Source organism: Penaeus monodon, chromosome 14, assembly GCF_015228065.2.
Source record: "Penaeus monodon isolate SGIC_2016 chromosome 14, NSTDA_Pmon_1, whole genome shotgun sequence".
NCBI lineage: Eukaryota > Metazoa > Arthropoda > Malacostraca > Decapoda > Penaeidae > Penaeus > Penaeus monodon.
In genome coordinates this window covers 37,712,938-37,727,937 of record NC_051399.1, presented here as the reverse complement: position 1 = coordinate 37,727,937, position 15,000 = coordinate 37,712,938, and the positions used below count along the sequence as shown (strand labels likewise).

At 44.0% G+C, this 15,000-nt stretch overlaps 1 protein-coding gene across 1 annotated transcript in view; it reads left to right on the top strand.

Moving 5' to 3' along the window:
* LOC119581097 (mucin-5AC-like) overlaps positions 1-15,000 on the top strand; it is a 55,992-nt gene that overhangs the window by 4,718 nt on the left and 36,274 nt on the right. The window contains exon 2 of the mRNA XM_037929421.1: positions 1,279-2,006. Within this exon, the coding sequence (XP_037785349.1) occupies positions 1,287-2,006 (720 nt within the window). The 5' untranslated portion in view covers positions 1,279-1,286. The remainder of the gene's footprint in view (positions 1-1,278; positions 2,007-15,000) is intronic.

Below are 15,000 nucleotides of genomic sequence, written 5' to 3'. Positions count from 1 at the left end.
CATAATTGCGGAAGCTCGTTTCCCTCAGGCGTGTTATGCGGCGCCGTTGACATGAAATGATATAATATCAATTGAGGGATTTCGTCATTTTTACGTGATTGTCGAAACCACAAGATATTAGAGCGGATTGTGTACGTGTGTGGAATTTCACGTTTGCGTGTGTGTGTTTGTGTGTGTGTGTGTGTGTTTCTGCATCTGCCTCAGCGTATGGGTTTACACAATACTGATGCCCACCAAAATCAACGAAAAACTAATCTCAGTCGCATTCGCAGCATCAGTAGAAGCTCCTCGACTGCAGGAGGTGGGTAGTTGCGACCCTCATCTTCTGCGCCAAATATAGATCGGATGCATTTCATTCTCGCTCCATCACGTTCTACTTGCAAAGGGAGAATTGTTTGTCTATCTCTTCCCCCAAGCACATAATTGCGAAGCTGAGTAATGGATAGGAGAGAGGGATAGAGGAAGAGAGAGGAAGAAAAAGGAACGAATGAGAAGGAAAGGACGAGAGAGCAAGAGGATGAGAAAAGAGAAGCAAAATTGATATTGAAATCCGGTGGAAAAGCAGGATCAGTAGAATAAATAAATAGAGATAAAGGAGAAAATGAAAAGAGGGGAAAAGAGGAAAGAAAACGAAGAAGAGAAGGGGAGTACCTAGCCCCCCACCCTCCCCATAACGCCCATAGCCCCGCCTAGGACGCGTGGGCGCCGCTGGAGCAGAGGACAACAAAGCCTCTCTCAGCCGCGGGCGGAAGTGCATGGCGAAGTAGCTTAAGTTGTGTTTTTGTTTACACGTTCCGCCCTTTTTTGTGCTTTAACCGACCGGGTGGTGGTGTGGAAGAGTGGAAGCGTGGAAGAGTGTTTACGTAGGGGCTAAAGTGGTCAGTGTGGGCGGCTCGTAGTACAGGAGATGACGCCCTCTCTATCATTGAAATTTTATAGCTATTGGCCCTTAATCGCGTAGTGTCTGGGACATGCGTGTTGGGAGTGACCGAAGGAGTGCGATAAAGAGTTCTGACTGTTTGGAGAGGATGTACTTTTTATGTGAGGGCAGACCATTTGGGGGATGTTAGCTCAAGCTGCCTGAGGGTTGTTAAGAGCGCCTTTTTATAGCTGTGTGTGAAGATTTGGTAGTGAGTTTTATAGCTGGGACGGACAGATATGTTGTCTTGGAGTTTCAGCAACTGCGTTCAAACTATTTTTGGTGCTATATGGACAAGTACATCTCGTATATTTTTCCTTAGTCTATTTCGCTAACCATATGATTTCTCTCTCTCTCAGGAGACGCCATGCTGAAGCACGCAAGCCCCCAGAGGTCCACCTCGAGCCTTGCCCAACACCTGAGCACCTCCGCCACGGTCCCACGGCCGCCCGAGGTCAATCGCGTGCCGGCCGTAACCGAGCCCTCCGACCGGTGCGGCGTCGCGGCCCTCAGAGACTCCTACAGTGAGAGAAGTGTAGACTGCGACAGTCTCATCGTGCCGTCGTCGTACGCGCAGGCCGAGAAGGACGTCGGCTACCAGGTGGGCACGTGGTCGGGCGTGTCGCAGGCCAACGTGCGCCGCGGCCTGTCGTTCAGCTCCCGACGGGCGCCCGACACGCTCTCCTTCCGCTCAGTGCGCAGCGAGGGCCCCCCGGCCTCCCCCGAGCACACGTCGCCCTCCAAGATGCCCACCACGAGCTCTAGCATGATGAACGTGTCCGTCCTTAAGGACAACGACGTGACAGACACGCCCAAGAGTGGGATGCAGTGTCTCAAGGGCGACATGTCCAGCCTCAAGAATCTCCTTCGTCTGCCCGGCGTTCGAGGCCAAGCCAAAATCATGGAAGTGGGAAAGGCAGCGACTCTCAGCCCGGACAGCCTCAGCCTCAACTCTTCCGACAGCTTCTTCTCGGCCAACAACAGCGGAAGGACCTCCTCCAGAAGCTGGTCCTCCAATGCGTCCTCCAACTCCAACACCACGAACTCCTCCACGGGCTCCAACAACTCCGCCTCCGAACCTGCATCGGTAAGTGATCCTAGCATGTTTCTCAAAACGGTCAATACAGCCTCGTGAAATCCCGGAAATGTAATCTATATAGCCTTACCGGAATGGTAATCACTTTCCTCCCCACTCCCCTCCTATCCCCTTGCCCCCTCCCCTCTCCTCCCCCTCCTTGAAGAGAGACATTGCTCGTGCAAATGCCTCGTGCGTGACTCCTTGGAGAGACAAAGCTTCCAATAAAATAGGAAAATAAAAGAAATCGACCCAAAAGATCCGGTTATTCAAGTGGTCGGTTTGTAAGGTTAAAACCCGTGACGAAATTACACTTAAAATTACACTTAACCTTTTCGTCAATCGACCCACCTGGCAGAACACATACACAGTCGTTCGCCGTTATAAAAGCCGTTTCTAGTGTAGGTTAGGACAGGAGAAATCAATACGGTTATGATACAGACCTTGGACAAAGCACGCTTCGGTTGGCACTTACCAGAGCGTTCTGTATTCTGGCATCCATGTAAATATGGTCTTTTATCCTCTCTGTCCGTTAATATTTAGCTGAGCTACTTTTTTAAAGTATAGTAAATCGCAAAGGTGGAAAGTGAATCGGTAGTTTCGTCACTAAAAATCGGTACTGATACGAACCCGGACTTTGTGGCGAGTCGAAGCGCTGTGAAAATGGCGGGATTTGCGGCTAGGTTAAATCTGGAAAAAATAGCGTTTGTGCAGCTGCTGGATCATTCTTCCTGGTGTTGTATATTTATAGATATTTCCCCCTGCAGCTCACATTCACTTTGGTTATTACCTGCGACTAAGGCTTCAACAGAATGCGATCTTCTGTAGGAGTCTTAATGTTACTGTTCGGTTGCAATTAGTGTTTCTCAGAATAACTGGATTAAGCATGTATGAGAACTTTTCTTTTCATTTAATAAAGAAAGTGCATTGCAATATCGCCATCATTATCGAACAAAGCAACATATAATCGCTTTATGACGCAACATTGCAGTAACAGGAATTCCACGGTGGAACAGAACAGATAATGCGTGGACCGCCAACCATTACTCTCGTGCAACTGGTCATAGAAGATAAAACACCCAAGGATTTTAATGCTAGATAGCGAGACAGGCAAGAGCGAAGTAGAGAAACATTAAAGAAAATGGTCGGAGACCCTACCTGAATCAACATTCAGAACGAAGTAAGCACCAAACACATGCAGTATGATAAGTATCATGGTGTATGTAATGCATGTGGGTCTTGAGAGCGAGCCTCCTACCATGACATACGGGTAGAGGCGGGTTTGGTGTGGATGTGTGTCTGTGAGGGGGGGGGGGGTGATGGCCCCTGTTCTCGGTCTGTCGGCGTAATAAATCGGAGGTGAGTCACGTGGGCAGACGTGCGGAGCGGCGATGGCGGCGGCGGCAGAGGCGGCAGACGCGATGGCGGAGGCAGGAGGGTAGACTTCACACCAGTATCGTGGGTTTCGGTTGTATGGTTGCGTTACTCGTCGAAATTCGGGAGTGGTTTGGGATAAAAGTGGATATTTTGGGTTGATTAAAAAATATATATATATATAAAGGTGGGCAGATACTTTGGGTTTATTTTTTTTAATGATAAAGGTGGGTGATTTCAAATTTCGGGTTTATGATAGTACTTGTCGAGAGTCAGGAATAGTTAGGGTTTGTTAAATTAAAAAAAGAGAGATTTTTACCATCACCATTAGTAGCAGAAGAGGAATCAGAATGAGGAAATAGACGCCATTTTGCGGGACCAGATCCGTCGAGGCGCAAAGGCAAAACGCCCGACTAAATCTGCACACGGAGAATTCAGACCACGCGCTCTTCCTTCATGCTAGAGAGATAGACAGACAGACAGACAGAAAGACACAGAGAGAGAGAGAGAGAGAGAGTCAGCCAAAGAGAGACAGACAAACAAATAGAGGTAGACACAGGCAGACAAAGAGAGAGAGAAGAAAAAAATGGAGAGGCAGACACAGATACAGAGAGAGAGAGAGAGAGACAGAGAGAGAGAGAGAAACTGACATCCGGACTAACTCTCTCTCTGTGTCTCTCTTTCTCTGGTTGGCTTCATTCGATTAGACCCGCTTTACACCTCGTTTTTCTCTTTCCTCCTTCCTCCTTCCCCGACCGCAACTGACCCCTTCAAGACGTAAGATAAATTCGCCACCGGAGGTCAAGACAGTATAAAAATGGAGAGGGGGTAGGGAGGGGAGGAACGAGGGAAAAAAAAACAGAATTGAATGAAAAAAAAAACTTACCGGACATATGGTTTCCGAGGCACTAGAGGGCGAGAGGTTATTTTATGGCATGTCGCCTCGGCCCATTCGCTAAGAGATTTAGACCCGCGGGGAAAATCGACTCCCAACCCGCGGTCTTGATACCTGTGGTAGGAAATCGTAGGTGGGAAAGATGGTAAAATTCTTGTAGTTGTACATCTGTTGGAAGAGGAAGAGAGAGGGGGTGGGAAGTAGAGAGAGAGAAAAAAAAGAGAGAGAGAGAGAAAGAGAGAAAAAAGAGAGATAGATAGAGAGAGAGAGAGAGAGAGATATGTGTGTGTGTATATGTGTGTGTGTGTGTGTTATGTATGTATGTATATATATACATATATATATATATATATATATATATATATATATATATATATATATATATATATATATATATATATATATAGAGAGAGAGAGAGAGAGAGAGAGAGTTAATAAAGATATATATAAAGAGACAGGTAGAGAGATAGAAAAAAAAAGAATGAGAGAGAGAGAGAGAGAGTAGAGTTAATAAAGACATATAAAGAGACAGGTAGACAGAGAAGAAGAAAAAAAATCAGAGAGAGGGAGAGAGAGAACAGAACCAGCCCAGGGACGAGTGAAGTGGCTGCTCGGTTGGAAGAATAGCAACTCAAAGTAGAAAGAAAGAATATTAAAAAAGGGACTTCAGGGGCCCCAAAATTTTTCCTCGGAAGAACAATACCACCGACTCCGAGACCCGAACGAGAGACCTAACCCCCCCTTCCCCCCTCCTCCCCCCTTCCCCATCAGAGTAACCGCCCCTGACCAAAAGCTCTTGGTCGAAAGTACTCCCCCCCCCCTCCCCGACCACAGGTAAATCTTGGTATGGGGCAAGCTCTCTCCATCTTTCTCTCTCTCTCTAATTCTCACTCTCGATTTCTTTCTTTCTCTTGAACTCTCTCTCTCTATCTATCTACCTATCTATCTAACAATCTATGTACCTGTCTACCTCTCTTTATTTAGTCACGTTCTCTATATATCTAATTTCTCTCTATTTGGTTTGTCTATCTATCTCTCTATTTGGTCTACCTATCTATCTGTCTATCTATCTCATACCGGTACTACACCAGAAAGCCTGTAGTGGGAGTGAATGAGTCACCGTTTTTCTGAAGAAAGAATATTTTTTTCTACTGAGAAAACGTTTTTCTTTTTTTTTCTTCTAAAGAATGATCGAAGAGCGTTTTTTCCTTGCCGCAAACTGAAGAAAGAAAGTTTATTTTTCTTAGGAGTAAAGGAAAATCTTTTACTTCGCTTTTTTTCCCCTAAAAGAAAAAGAACCATTTTTTTTCTCAGTCAGTCAATCTCTCTCTCTCTCTCTCTCTCTCTCTCTCTCTCTCTCTCTCTCTCTCTCTCTCTCTCCCTCCCCCCCTCTCTCTCTCTCTCTCTCTCTCTCTCTCTCTCTCTCTCTCTCTCTCTCTCTCTCTCTCTCTCTCTCTCTCTCTCTCTCTCTCTCTCTTCTCGTGCGTCAAGTTGGATCACGAGAACTGGATTCGCTGGAATTCTTGAAATCGGTGAGGCCATGACAGTGACTGTGACAGATTTTTTTTTTTAAGTGATCGACCCCCATTTCCGATTCTGGAAGCCCTTGATCGCCAGCTTTCGTAGTTTCACAAATGTAGAAGATTTTGATGTGCAACATTGGTGTTTTTGATATACATAATCTCGGAGGACTTATTGATAATTCCCAGATACTTTTGAAAAATATCGGTAACGAGATCGAGTAGGGGAAGGGGTGGAGTGAGTCAGTGCATCAAATGCTGCTGAATATTTGATCACCCCAGTCGATGGATCAATAAAATGCAGTAACCACGTCATCCTTATAAGTGCTCTCTCTCTCTCTCTCTCTCTCTCCTCTCTCTCTCTCTCTCTCTCTCCTCTCTCTCTCTCTCTCTCTCTCTCTCTCTCTCTCTCTCTCTCTCTCTCTCTGTATATATTTGTGTGTGTGTGTGTGTGTGTGTGTGTGTGTGTGTGTGTGTGTGTGTGTGTGTGTGTGTGTGTGTTATATCCTCTTTCACCTTCACCCTCTCCCTTTTCCTCTCCCTAACCTTCTCTCCCGCTCCCCCTCTTCCTCTCCAACTCCCTCTTTCTCCCTCCCTTCTAACAGCAAAGGAAACATGCCCTCCCGCTGTCAGTCATCTTCGATAGACAAGCAAGTCCAAGATTCGTGTCCGCGCACTCGATCCGGATCTAAAACTCACGAAGCAACAATACGAAGCTTGGGGTCTCGACTCCACACGCTTCCGCGCATTCGTTAAGGGGTCGACCGGGTTTGGACTGTGTGTCTGGACGTAAGTAATATACACTAGTTTGAGGGAGGTCTGGTGTGTGTGTGTGTGCGTGTGCAGAGAGGAGTTGATGACGTATAGAAAGATATGCATGCACAAGCACACACATACTCACACTCTTACACACACACACACACACACACACACACACACACACACACACACACACACACACACACACACACACACACACACACACACACACACACACACACACATACACACAAACTCACCTCCCCCCACACAAACTCCCCCACCCACACAAACCCCCCCCCACACACACACAAACTCACCTCCCCACACACAAACTCCCCCCTCTCACACACACACGCAAATCCTTCTGAACAAACACACAGTGTACACCACAGCAACAGAGAGTCTCAGTGCTCGCGTCACTCTCTAATGATCTGGTCTCTGTCTCTGCGACCTCTGATCCAGACCTTCCTTGCACACTCACGCTCTCTTTCTAGCGGTTGATTATTTATTTTGTAGTTATTCGTGTTATTGTTAATAATTTTTAAGTGGTATTGTTGTCATTATTATTGTTATTGTCACTGTTGTTGTTATCGTCATTATCGTTATTATCATCGTTATCATCATTCTCCATTATCACGATCACCATGACCATCATCATCATCATCAATCATCATCATCATCATCATCATCATCTTCATCACCATTATTTTCATTATTATTACCTTTCGTATTATTAGCTTTATAAATCCCATGTAACCTTAATTTGCTGTTATTCAAGAAAATGTATAAATCATTATACAATATGCCTATGATATATGAATTGATACTGTGAAAGTTATTATGATTTTCATTGCCATTCTTTTATCGTTATCTGCATTATCACCATTGCGTTGATTATCATCATCTTTGCTATGATTATTATCATTATCATGTATTAAACCTTTCCATCTTGCTTTTTAATCATCGTGATTATTCTATCACTCTTGATTACGTATATTTACATTTGCTATTACTTAGACAGTTTTAATTATTTTTTAAATAATCGTGTGTTTATCGCCTGTACGTCATCCTGAATCTCCTTATAACCATATATCGACGTCACTCTGAACTCGAACTCCTTCGCCCACTCCTTCGTCAGCGCCTTCAGCCCACTCTTTCCTCTTCCCAAGATCCCCCCTACCACCCACCCACGCCCATAACCCCCTGCCATACTTACCCCTTCCCCCCTACACCCACAATAGCCGCCAATACAATTGTTCGCGTCATATTCATGTCATATTTCTAAGCCGAGCGCGCGAAAACCTGCCCCCTATGAGTTCGAGGCGTCAACTGACAGAGAATTTGGATGTCAATGGTAGCAGGGTGAGGCGGTGGGCGGAGCGGGTGTGATCTTTGTTCGGGGAGTAACAATGCCGGTGATGCGGAGGGTCCAGGAAGGTGTAGGAGATTTAATTAGCTTTCATTGTCTTTATAATTATCATTACTGTTACTGTCATCATCATTATTATTATCATTATCATCACCATTATTATTATTATGATTACAGTCTTCACTACTATCATTACCAGCTATCAATATTATAATTGTTATCATGAACATAATCGTATAATAATAACTATCTTTGAACACTTATTCCCCGACACAGAAATATCACTGTATTTTTTAATTACTCGAAATCCACGTCCTCTACCCCCTTCCCCTACACCCCCTCCCCCTTCTCCCCGTGTGTGGAGTCGCCCCGTACAGGCATCGTGCGTGAAGCTGCACATTACGGTGTACGTCATCCCTGCGGGGAGAAGCGGTGGGTGTCGCCATTTCCTGCTATTACAGCTGGATTGTGCAATTTTTGGAACGAAATTAGAGTGATATGTTTACACCAGAATTCGCTCGAGCTAGCCATTGTTGTGGAGTTCGTGTGCATTCTTTGTTGATGGAAACATATTTAGATAATAAATATATATATATATATATATATATATATATATATATATATATATATATATATATATATATTTTTTTTTTTTTTTTTTTTTTTTTTTTTTTTTTTTTTTTTTTGTAGAATGCGTAATAAGACGGGTGAACTTTTCATATTAATTGCTATTTAAAATCTGAAATGTCAAACTAATGACCTAAAACTTGCAGAGAAACTAGACTAAACAAGGTGTAAAACAAGCCTAGATCCAGGGTGAGGAAAGTGTTGCGTTGGGCACTAGAGGCGGCCGAGTCTCGGGTGTCTGACACGGATTTAGCACCGAACTCAAGTAGCCACTCGAACAAGCTCGCGATGATCTTGTTATTTTGATTTCTTCAGGGGAATATGTAATCAGGCAGACGGGTTTCTATCTTTGTTTTGATTGACCGCGGTTGTGCTAAAATATCGATGGGATGGAATCAAAACCACATTTCGATGACGCGGCGAATTGGCAGCGGCGTGAGACACCAAACGGCAAAAATAGATGGCGCTCGCTATGCTTTCACGAGCATGTATTGCGGACATTGTTAACAATTTGCCCTTCTCCCCCTCTTTCCCCAACCTTTTACTCTCGGCCATTAGATCCAGTAGCGGTTTTTCACGAGTATCAGATGACGTCACACCCTCCCCCTCCTCCCCGCTAGGATTCGACAGTCTTTTGTTTACGTGCCATGCGTGGGACAAAAGTTATGTCTATTGCTCTGCTTTCATGTCTAGTCGCATGACTGACCGCGGCTTTGTAAACAGTGAGTAGAATATGTCGGTTTACCATAAATCTAAACCGCGATCCAGTGACACAAGAGGCGATATATGGGAATCCTGATTTATAGAACAGTCAGCTCAAGTTACAAGGTTGCGGACAGCGTTACAGTGTTGTGAGAGATATGTTACTGCTGGTATTCATAATCTGCGACGCTCATCTTTCTTTGTTCTCAGCACAGCCTGTCTGCTCTTTTGTACCCGAAAAAACAACAACAAAAATGGTTATTTCTCGAAAGACCTGTCTCTCCTACTCTTGTGCTTTTTTCCTTACCCATCAAGAGATCCTGTTACCGGTGACAAGAGGGCTTTTGTCGTAAACGTTTCAAACAGGCAACGAAAGTGGCGTGACATCTGTGAACTGTCCGCGTGTTCGGAATTTGCACTTAATGGATCGGGAAGTAACACGATAACCTAGCGGGAATTTCAGACATTCCACTAGTAAGCTGAAAAAAAAGCAGGATGGCAAAACAAACGACTAAAATCCATTTCCATAAAATTACTAGTACTCATGAGCTCGACAACTTATCTGTAAACAACTTTGCCGATGAACTACCCCCGTGCACGCTAGCAAGTCCTACTGTTTCGTTGAACCCTTACGAAGAAGTAGGAAAACGGTATCGGAGTGAAAGGAGCGGTAGGACGATGACGCAAGGACGTACCTTATACCTGATCTTCACGGTGTTTGGATAAGCGCCGTGGATTATGGGATAAGGAGATGGATTATGACGATAATTTCGATCGAGTTGCTCGTTGATAGGAAGGAATGTCGGTCGTGTCGCTCTGGGGCTTCAGGGGATGAGAGACGCGGCGTTGAGTCGTCGTTCGTTGGATACGACAAGGATGATAATAGTGACAATGATAACATTATTGTAATAATGATAATGATAATAACAATAACAGCAACTATAATGATGACGAGAATAATGAGAATAAAGATGAACATTGATAAAAAGTGTATGAATAGAATAGATTGAAAAAAAATTCTTTCGCTTGCATCTTTAAGGAAGCTAATTGAAACAGCATTCTCCTCAATGAAGTAAGTCTTATCACAGACTTATGGAAATACGTCTTGATTACCTCGATGTATCCTTGATTCATTCTATTCTGGAATATATAAATTGATTAGCAAAGGATACAGCACAAATTCATTTTTGTAGTAGACACAAGCCATCGCAAAACAATTACACCCTAACAGTCGATTACAATCAAACAAAACACATACCTAAAACGTAACCAAATGTTCCTTTATTCTCTTTTAATCTCTAGACCAGTCCACAGACCGAAATCCACTCCTCAGAATCAAATTCCGCAGTCTACAAGCTCCCTGGCGGACCAATCTGTATCTTTAAAACTTTGCTGAAGCGGACGTCGATTGCGTGTCTGCGAAGTAAAGAAGCTTGGCTGGTGGCGGCCCTCGCTGTCCGTGATTGGGAAGTCGGATTAGTGTCTATTGGGTGGGTAGGGGAGTCCTTTGGTAGTTTGATTGGAGTTTCATGGGAGATTAGCGAGTGTTTGGGTAGTTTGAATGGTACGTGATGAGCGGATTGGCGAGTGTTTGGGTCGTTTGATTAGTGTTTAATGGGCGGATTGGCGAGTGGGATTCGTGATAAAGGGCAAATTGTTGAGTGTAGTAGGATTTGCGTTTAATGGACAGATTGGCGAGTCCACTCCGTGACTGGCTAACCGAATTGTCATTTAATAGGCAACTGTCGAGTCTTCCTCAGTAAGAAGCTAATCGGTCCGGCCTTAAATGGACGGACTGGTGAATCCCTTACGTTTGTTTAAACGTAATAAAGATAAATAAAAGGTAGAATGGTCAATGTAATCTGCTCGCTTTTCGTTGCGCTTTTGTTCTCTTCATAGAGAGCGCGGGGCCAAGGTCGGGCGGAGGCTTCGCTGGAGTGACTGTGATCCTTCAAGCAGCGGATGCTTTGAGTTAACATAAGGACGTTGAAGTCAAAATAAATAAAGGACGTGCCAATCTTAAAACACAGTGTTGGCTTTCATGTAGTTGTAAACAGATGAATAAGGAAATGGATTTAAAGGTTGAAATGAATGGGTAAATGTCTGTACTTGTAGATAGATTAGTAGTTATATGAATAGGTTAAATCAGTGAGTAAAAGGTAGTGTAGTAGATAAATGCAGTAAGAGGTAAATGACATGTTAAATTAGTAAGCGGAAATACGTGAAGTTATAAATAGACATGTTAAATCAGTGGATAAATGTTTGTGTATCTGAATGGCTAAATGTACACTTTTAATCACCGAATAAAAGTTCGTATGCTTACAAATAAGGACATGAATAAAAGCAAATACTAGCATAAACGTCTATATTTTCCTTATCAGATGAAAGGGAAAACGTATATGTGGTTATGATGTATTTTTCCCAGATTTCATCTCGCTTGCAAAGACTCTCGGTCTCTCAGTTCCCCGTATTTTCGTTTTTCTAATCCGCTTTTTGTTTCCAACTTTCTCTCTGCGTTGCTCGTTTCTCTTGCGGGCTTTCCTTTTTCCTTTTTTTTATCTCTCGCTTTTTCGTTTGAGATGCTTTTCCTCTTCATTGTGTAATTATTTTTTTTTTTCCGAGGTTTCTCTGTTATGTGTTTGTTTTGTTTTTCTCTTTCGTTATTCTTTATATTTTCGTATTTGTCCTTGATGTTTAGTTTTTGCTTTCTTTATATTTGTTTTAATATCTTTTGTATTATTAATATTATTAAGTAATAATTCTATACCTTTTCGATTTTCGTTTTTAATTTCAGCGTTTAATGTCGATTCTTTTCTCTTTTGTTTTGGCCATTCTTTCGTCCTCGGTTTTGTTTTATTTGCCTCTTCTATGCGTACCTTCGCCTTGCTCCCTCTTTTAACCTTGCATATAATTCTTATAAAAAGAATTCCCACGATTTCTTTTTTATTTAATTCCTTTTTATTCCCTTCATTCGCCCTTGTAGATTACTTTTCCCTCACTTTCTTCGTCTCGTCTCCCTCGCCCCTTCACCTCCCTTTCTGCCATGGCGACCTCTCTCACCCTTTGATGATGCTCGCTGCTCTCGCATCCTCTACTTCGCCTTCGCCGTAATTGCCTCCGCCGCTGACGCCGTCGCCGCGTCTGCGGCGACCCGCAAGGACGACCAGGTGGTGTGCCGGAGGTTAGGTCGCCATCCTCCTGCTGTTGTAGTCGTTGGGTGTTGCTTTTAGATCGGTGCTGGAGTGCCGCCTGGTCTTTTGTTAGCCATCCACTGTCGTAATTTTACTGTCTTAGTCTTAGTTTACTGATATCTTTCTATTTGTGTATCTATCGGTATCTGTTCATGCAAATGATATTTACATCCTCGTTAATCGTTCATAACGTCTCTCGGTTTTAGCTTACGAGAATTTCCACGAGATTTTTTGAGATGCGGCGAGACTTCCTCGGCAGATGCCATCGACTATGCGTTTACGATGCCGGGAAAGCGATGGCGTCAGAAATCCCTGTCCTTCGGATTCGATTGCGACTTCCACCTCGCGATAAACGACCTCGGGGCACTTGGCATCGGCTTCGGCACCGGAAAAAGAGAGCCGTAATGTTCCCCGGATGGCGATCACGTCTTGAGTGTGTCATCATCGCCATTAAGCATCTTCATCTCCGAGCTTCACCGCAAGGCCGCGACCCCTATTAACCTGCTGGGGAATCGAACACGCTTGGCCCTGGCGGTGGCGCTACTAGATTTTTTTTTCCCGGCCGAGGATGAGATTGGATGAGGTCGAAGGACGAAAGGGAGGAGAGAGGCGACGAGGAGAAAGGGTGGGAGGAAGGGAGAGGAAAAAGGAAGGAAGATAGTGAGAAGGGATGGAGAGCAAGAAAGAGAATCTTGAAAAAGACGGACACACAGAAACAAACAAAAAGAGTCAGATAATTAAGAACAAGACCATGAAAAATATAACCGAAAACGGGAAAATAAGAACGAAACCAATGATAGAAACGCAATGAAGAAGGAAAGAGGAAACCCCCAAACCACCGCATAATCCACCCACATACCCACGTGCACATATGGCAGCCCGGGTTTCGCTGCCCTTTGTTCGCACCTGCATCTGATCCTTCATGGCGTCATTACAGGGTTACATCACCTAATTACCCTCTGTGGCGTAGGGTTGAGGGCTAATTAACCGTAATTAACCCCATAACGCCAGGTATTAGCGTAAACCTACATTGTCATTACGTGTAGCAGGTTGAGCAGTGAGATTAGGAGTCTGTATTAGTGCTGTCGGGCGCCGGGCACTTGAGAGGCAAACAAGCTTTGGTTCTTAAGGTGTAATTAAGACGCGGAATGAGGGCCCCTTTCGCGTTCCTGACTCGTTACCTCACACTTATGTTATAGAGTCATTTCTTTCATCGGTCGCCTGTGTATCTTGATCGATAGAGATAAAGAAGGAGAGAGAGAGAGAGAGAGACAGAGGCAGAGAAAGAGAGAGAGAGAGATTACGAGAGTATGCAGTAGCATGTAAATGTATAGAAACAATGTGCATTTGCTCTGAATGCGTCAAGACGTATAAAAAAGAAACCCTAAGATAAGATGTTATGTTTATAATACACACATCCTCGCGCATACATACCGGGAATAAAAACCATGTATCGCGTTAGGCCTTTCGGATGTAATCTTTTATTCTTGTTAACAGTGTCGTTAGCCGCGTAGTCCGCCATAATCACTGCGACTTCTTGACAAACAAATGATTGTTTCTAGAGAATAACCATCAAATTATCGAGCGACAGGCTGCTGTAGGTGATGTATTGTAGCATGGGAAACTCTCGTGTTTTTTCAGGTACTAATTGCAGTTCTCGCGGACAGGTTAATTAATGGCCGATACCTGGAGTGAAAGGTACTTTATGGAGGCAGACGGGGAAATAAACACCGAATTTCTTACCGATTTTTTTTTTTTTTTTTTTTTTAAGGAAAGAGAAAATAAAGACTCTTCTACGTTTTCTTTAAAAGTATTGTTGTTATTCTCTCTTTCTTTTCTTGTTACTTCGTTTTTTCTATTTTAAAGTACCGTCTTTTCATCCATGCGAGTCTACTTTCGAAAATTGGCTAGGGAAAATATCGCCATATAATTTCCATACATCACAAAATCTTTATCGAGTAAAGCTAATCGTCTGAGCACACCAAATGAAGCGGCTTCTCATCTCCCTCATCAAGTTAAACAATCATTAAGTTTAATATTATCGAAGTACCTCACTTAACGCCCTCGAGGACAGAGCGAAAGGAATAAGCAAATGGAAGAGGCAGCCCCAGGGAGGCTGACAAGGAGGAGAGGGAAGGGTAGAGGGAGGCGAAGGAAGGAGGTAGGGTGGTTGAGGAAGAGGGAGGGAAGGAAAGGGAGGAGGGGGTAAGGGGAAGGGGACGTTCGGTTGGCTGAGAAGGAGGGAAAGGGAACAGTAGGAGGGAAGTAAAGGAAGGAGGGAGAGGGGCTAAGAAAAGGGAGGAAAGGAAAGGGGCGGAGATAGAAGGAATGAAATGAAGAGAGAAGGGAGATGGGTAGGAGGTGAAGGTAAGTTAGCTGAGAAAGACAGAAGGGAAATGTAGGGAAGGATAGGAGAGAGAAGGTAAAGGAAGGACGGTTAAGAAAGAGGGAAGGAAGGGAAAAGGTGAAAAGGAAGAAGAAGGAAGGGAGGAGGAGAGGAAGAGTGGCTGAGTAAGACGGACGGTTAGAGAAGAGGAAATAGGAGGCAAAGAAATAGTTATTAAGA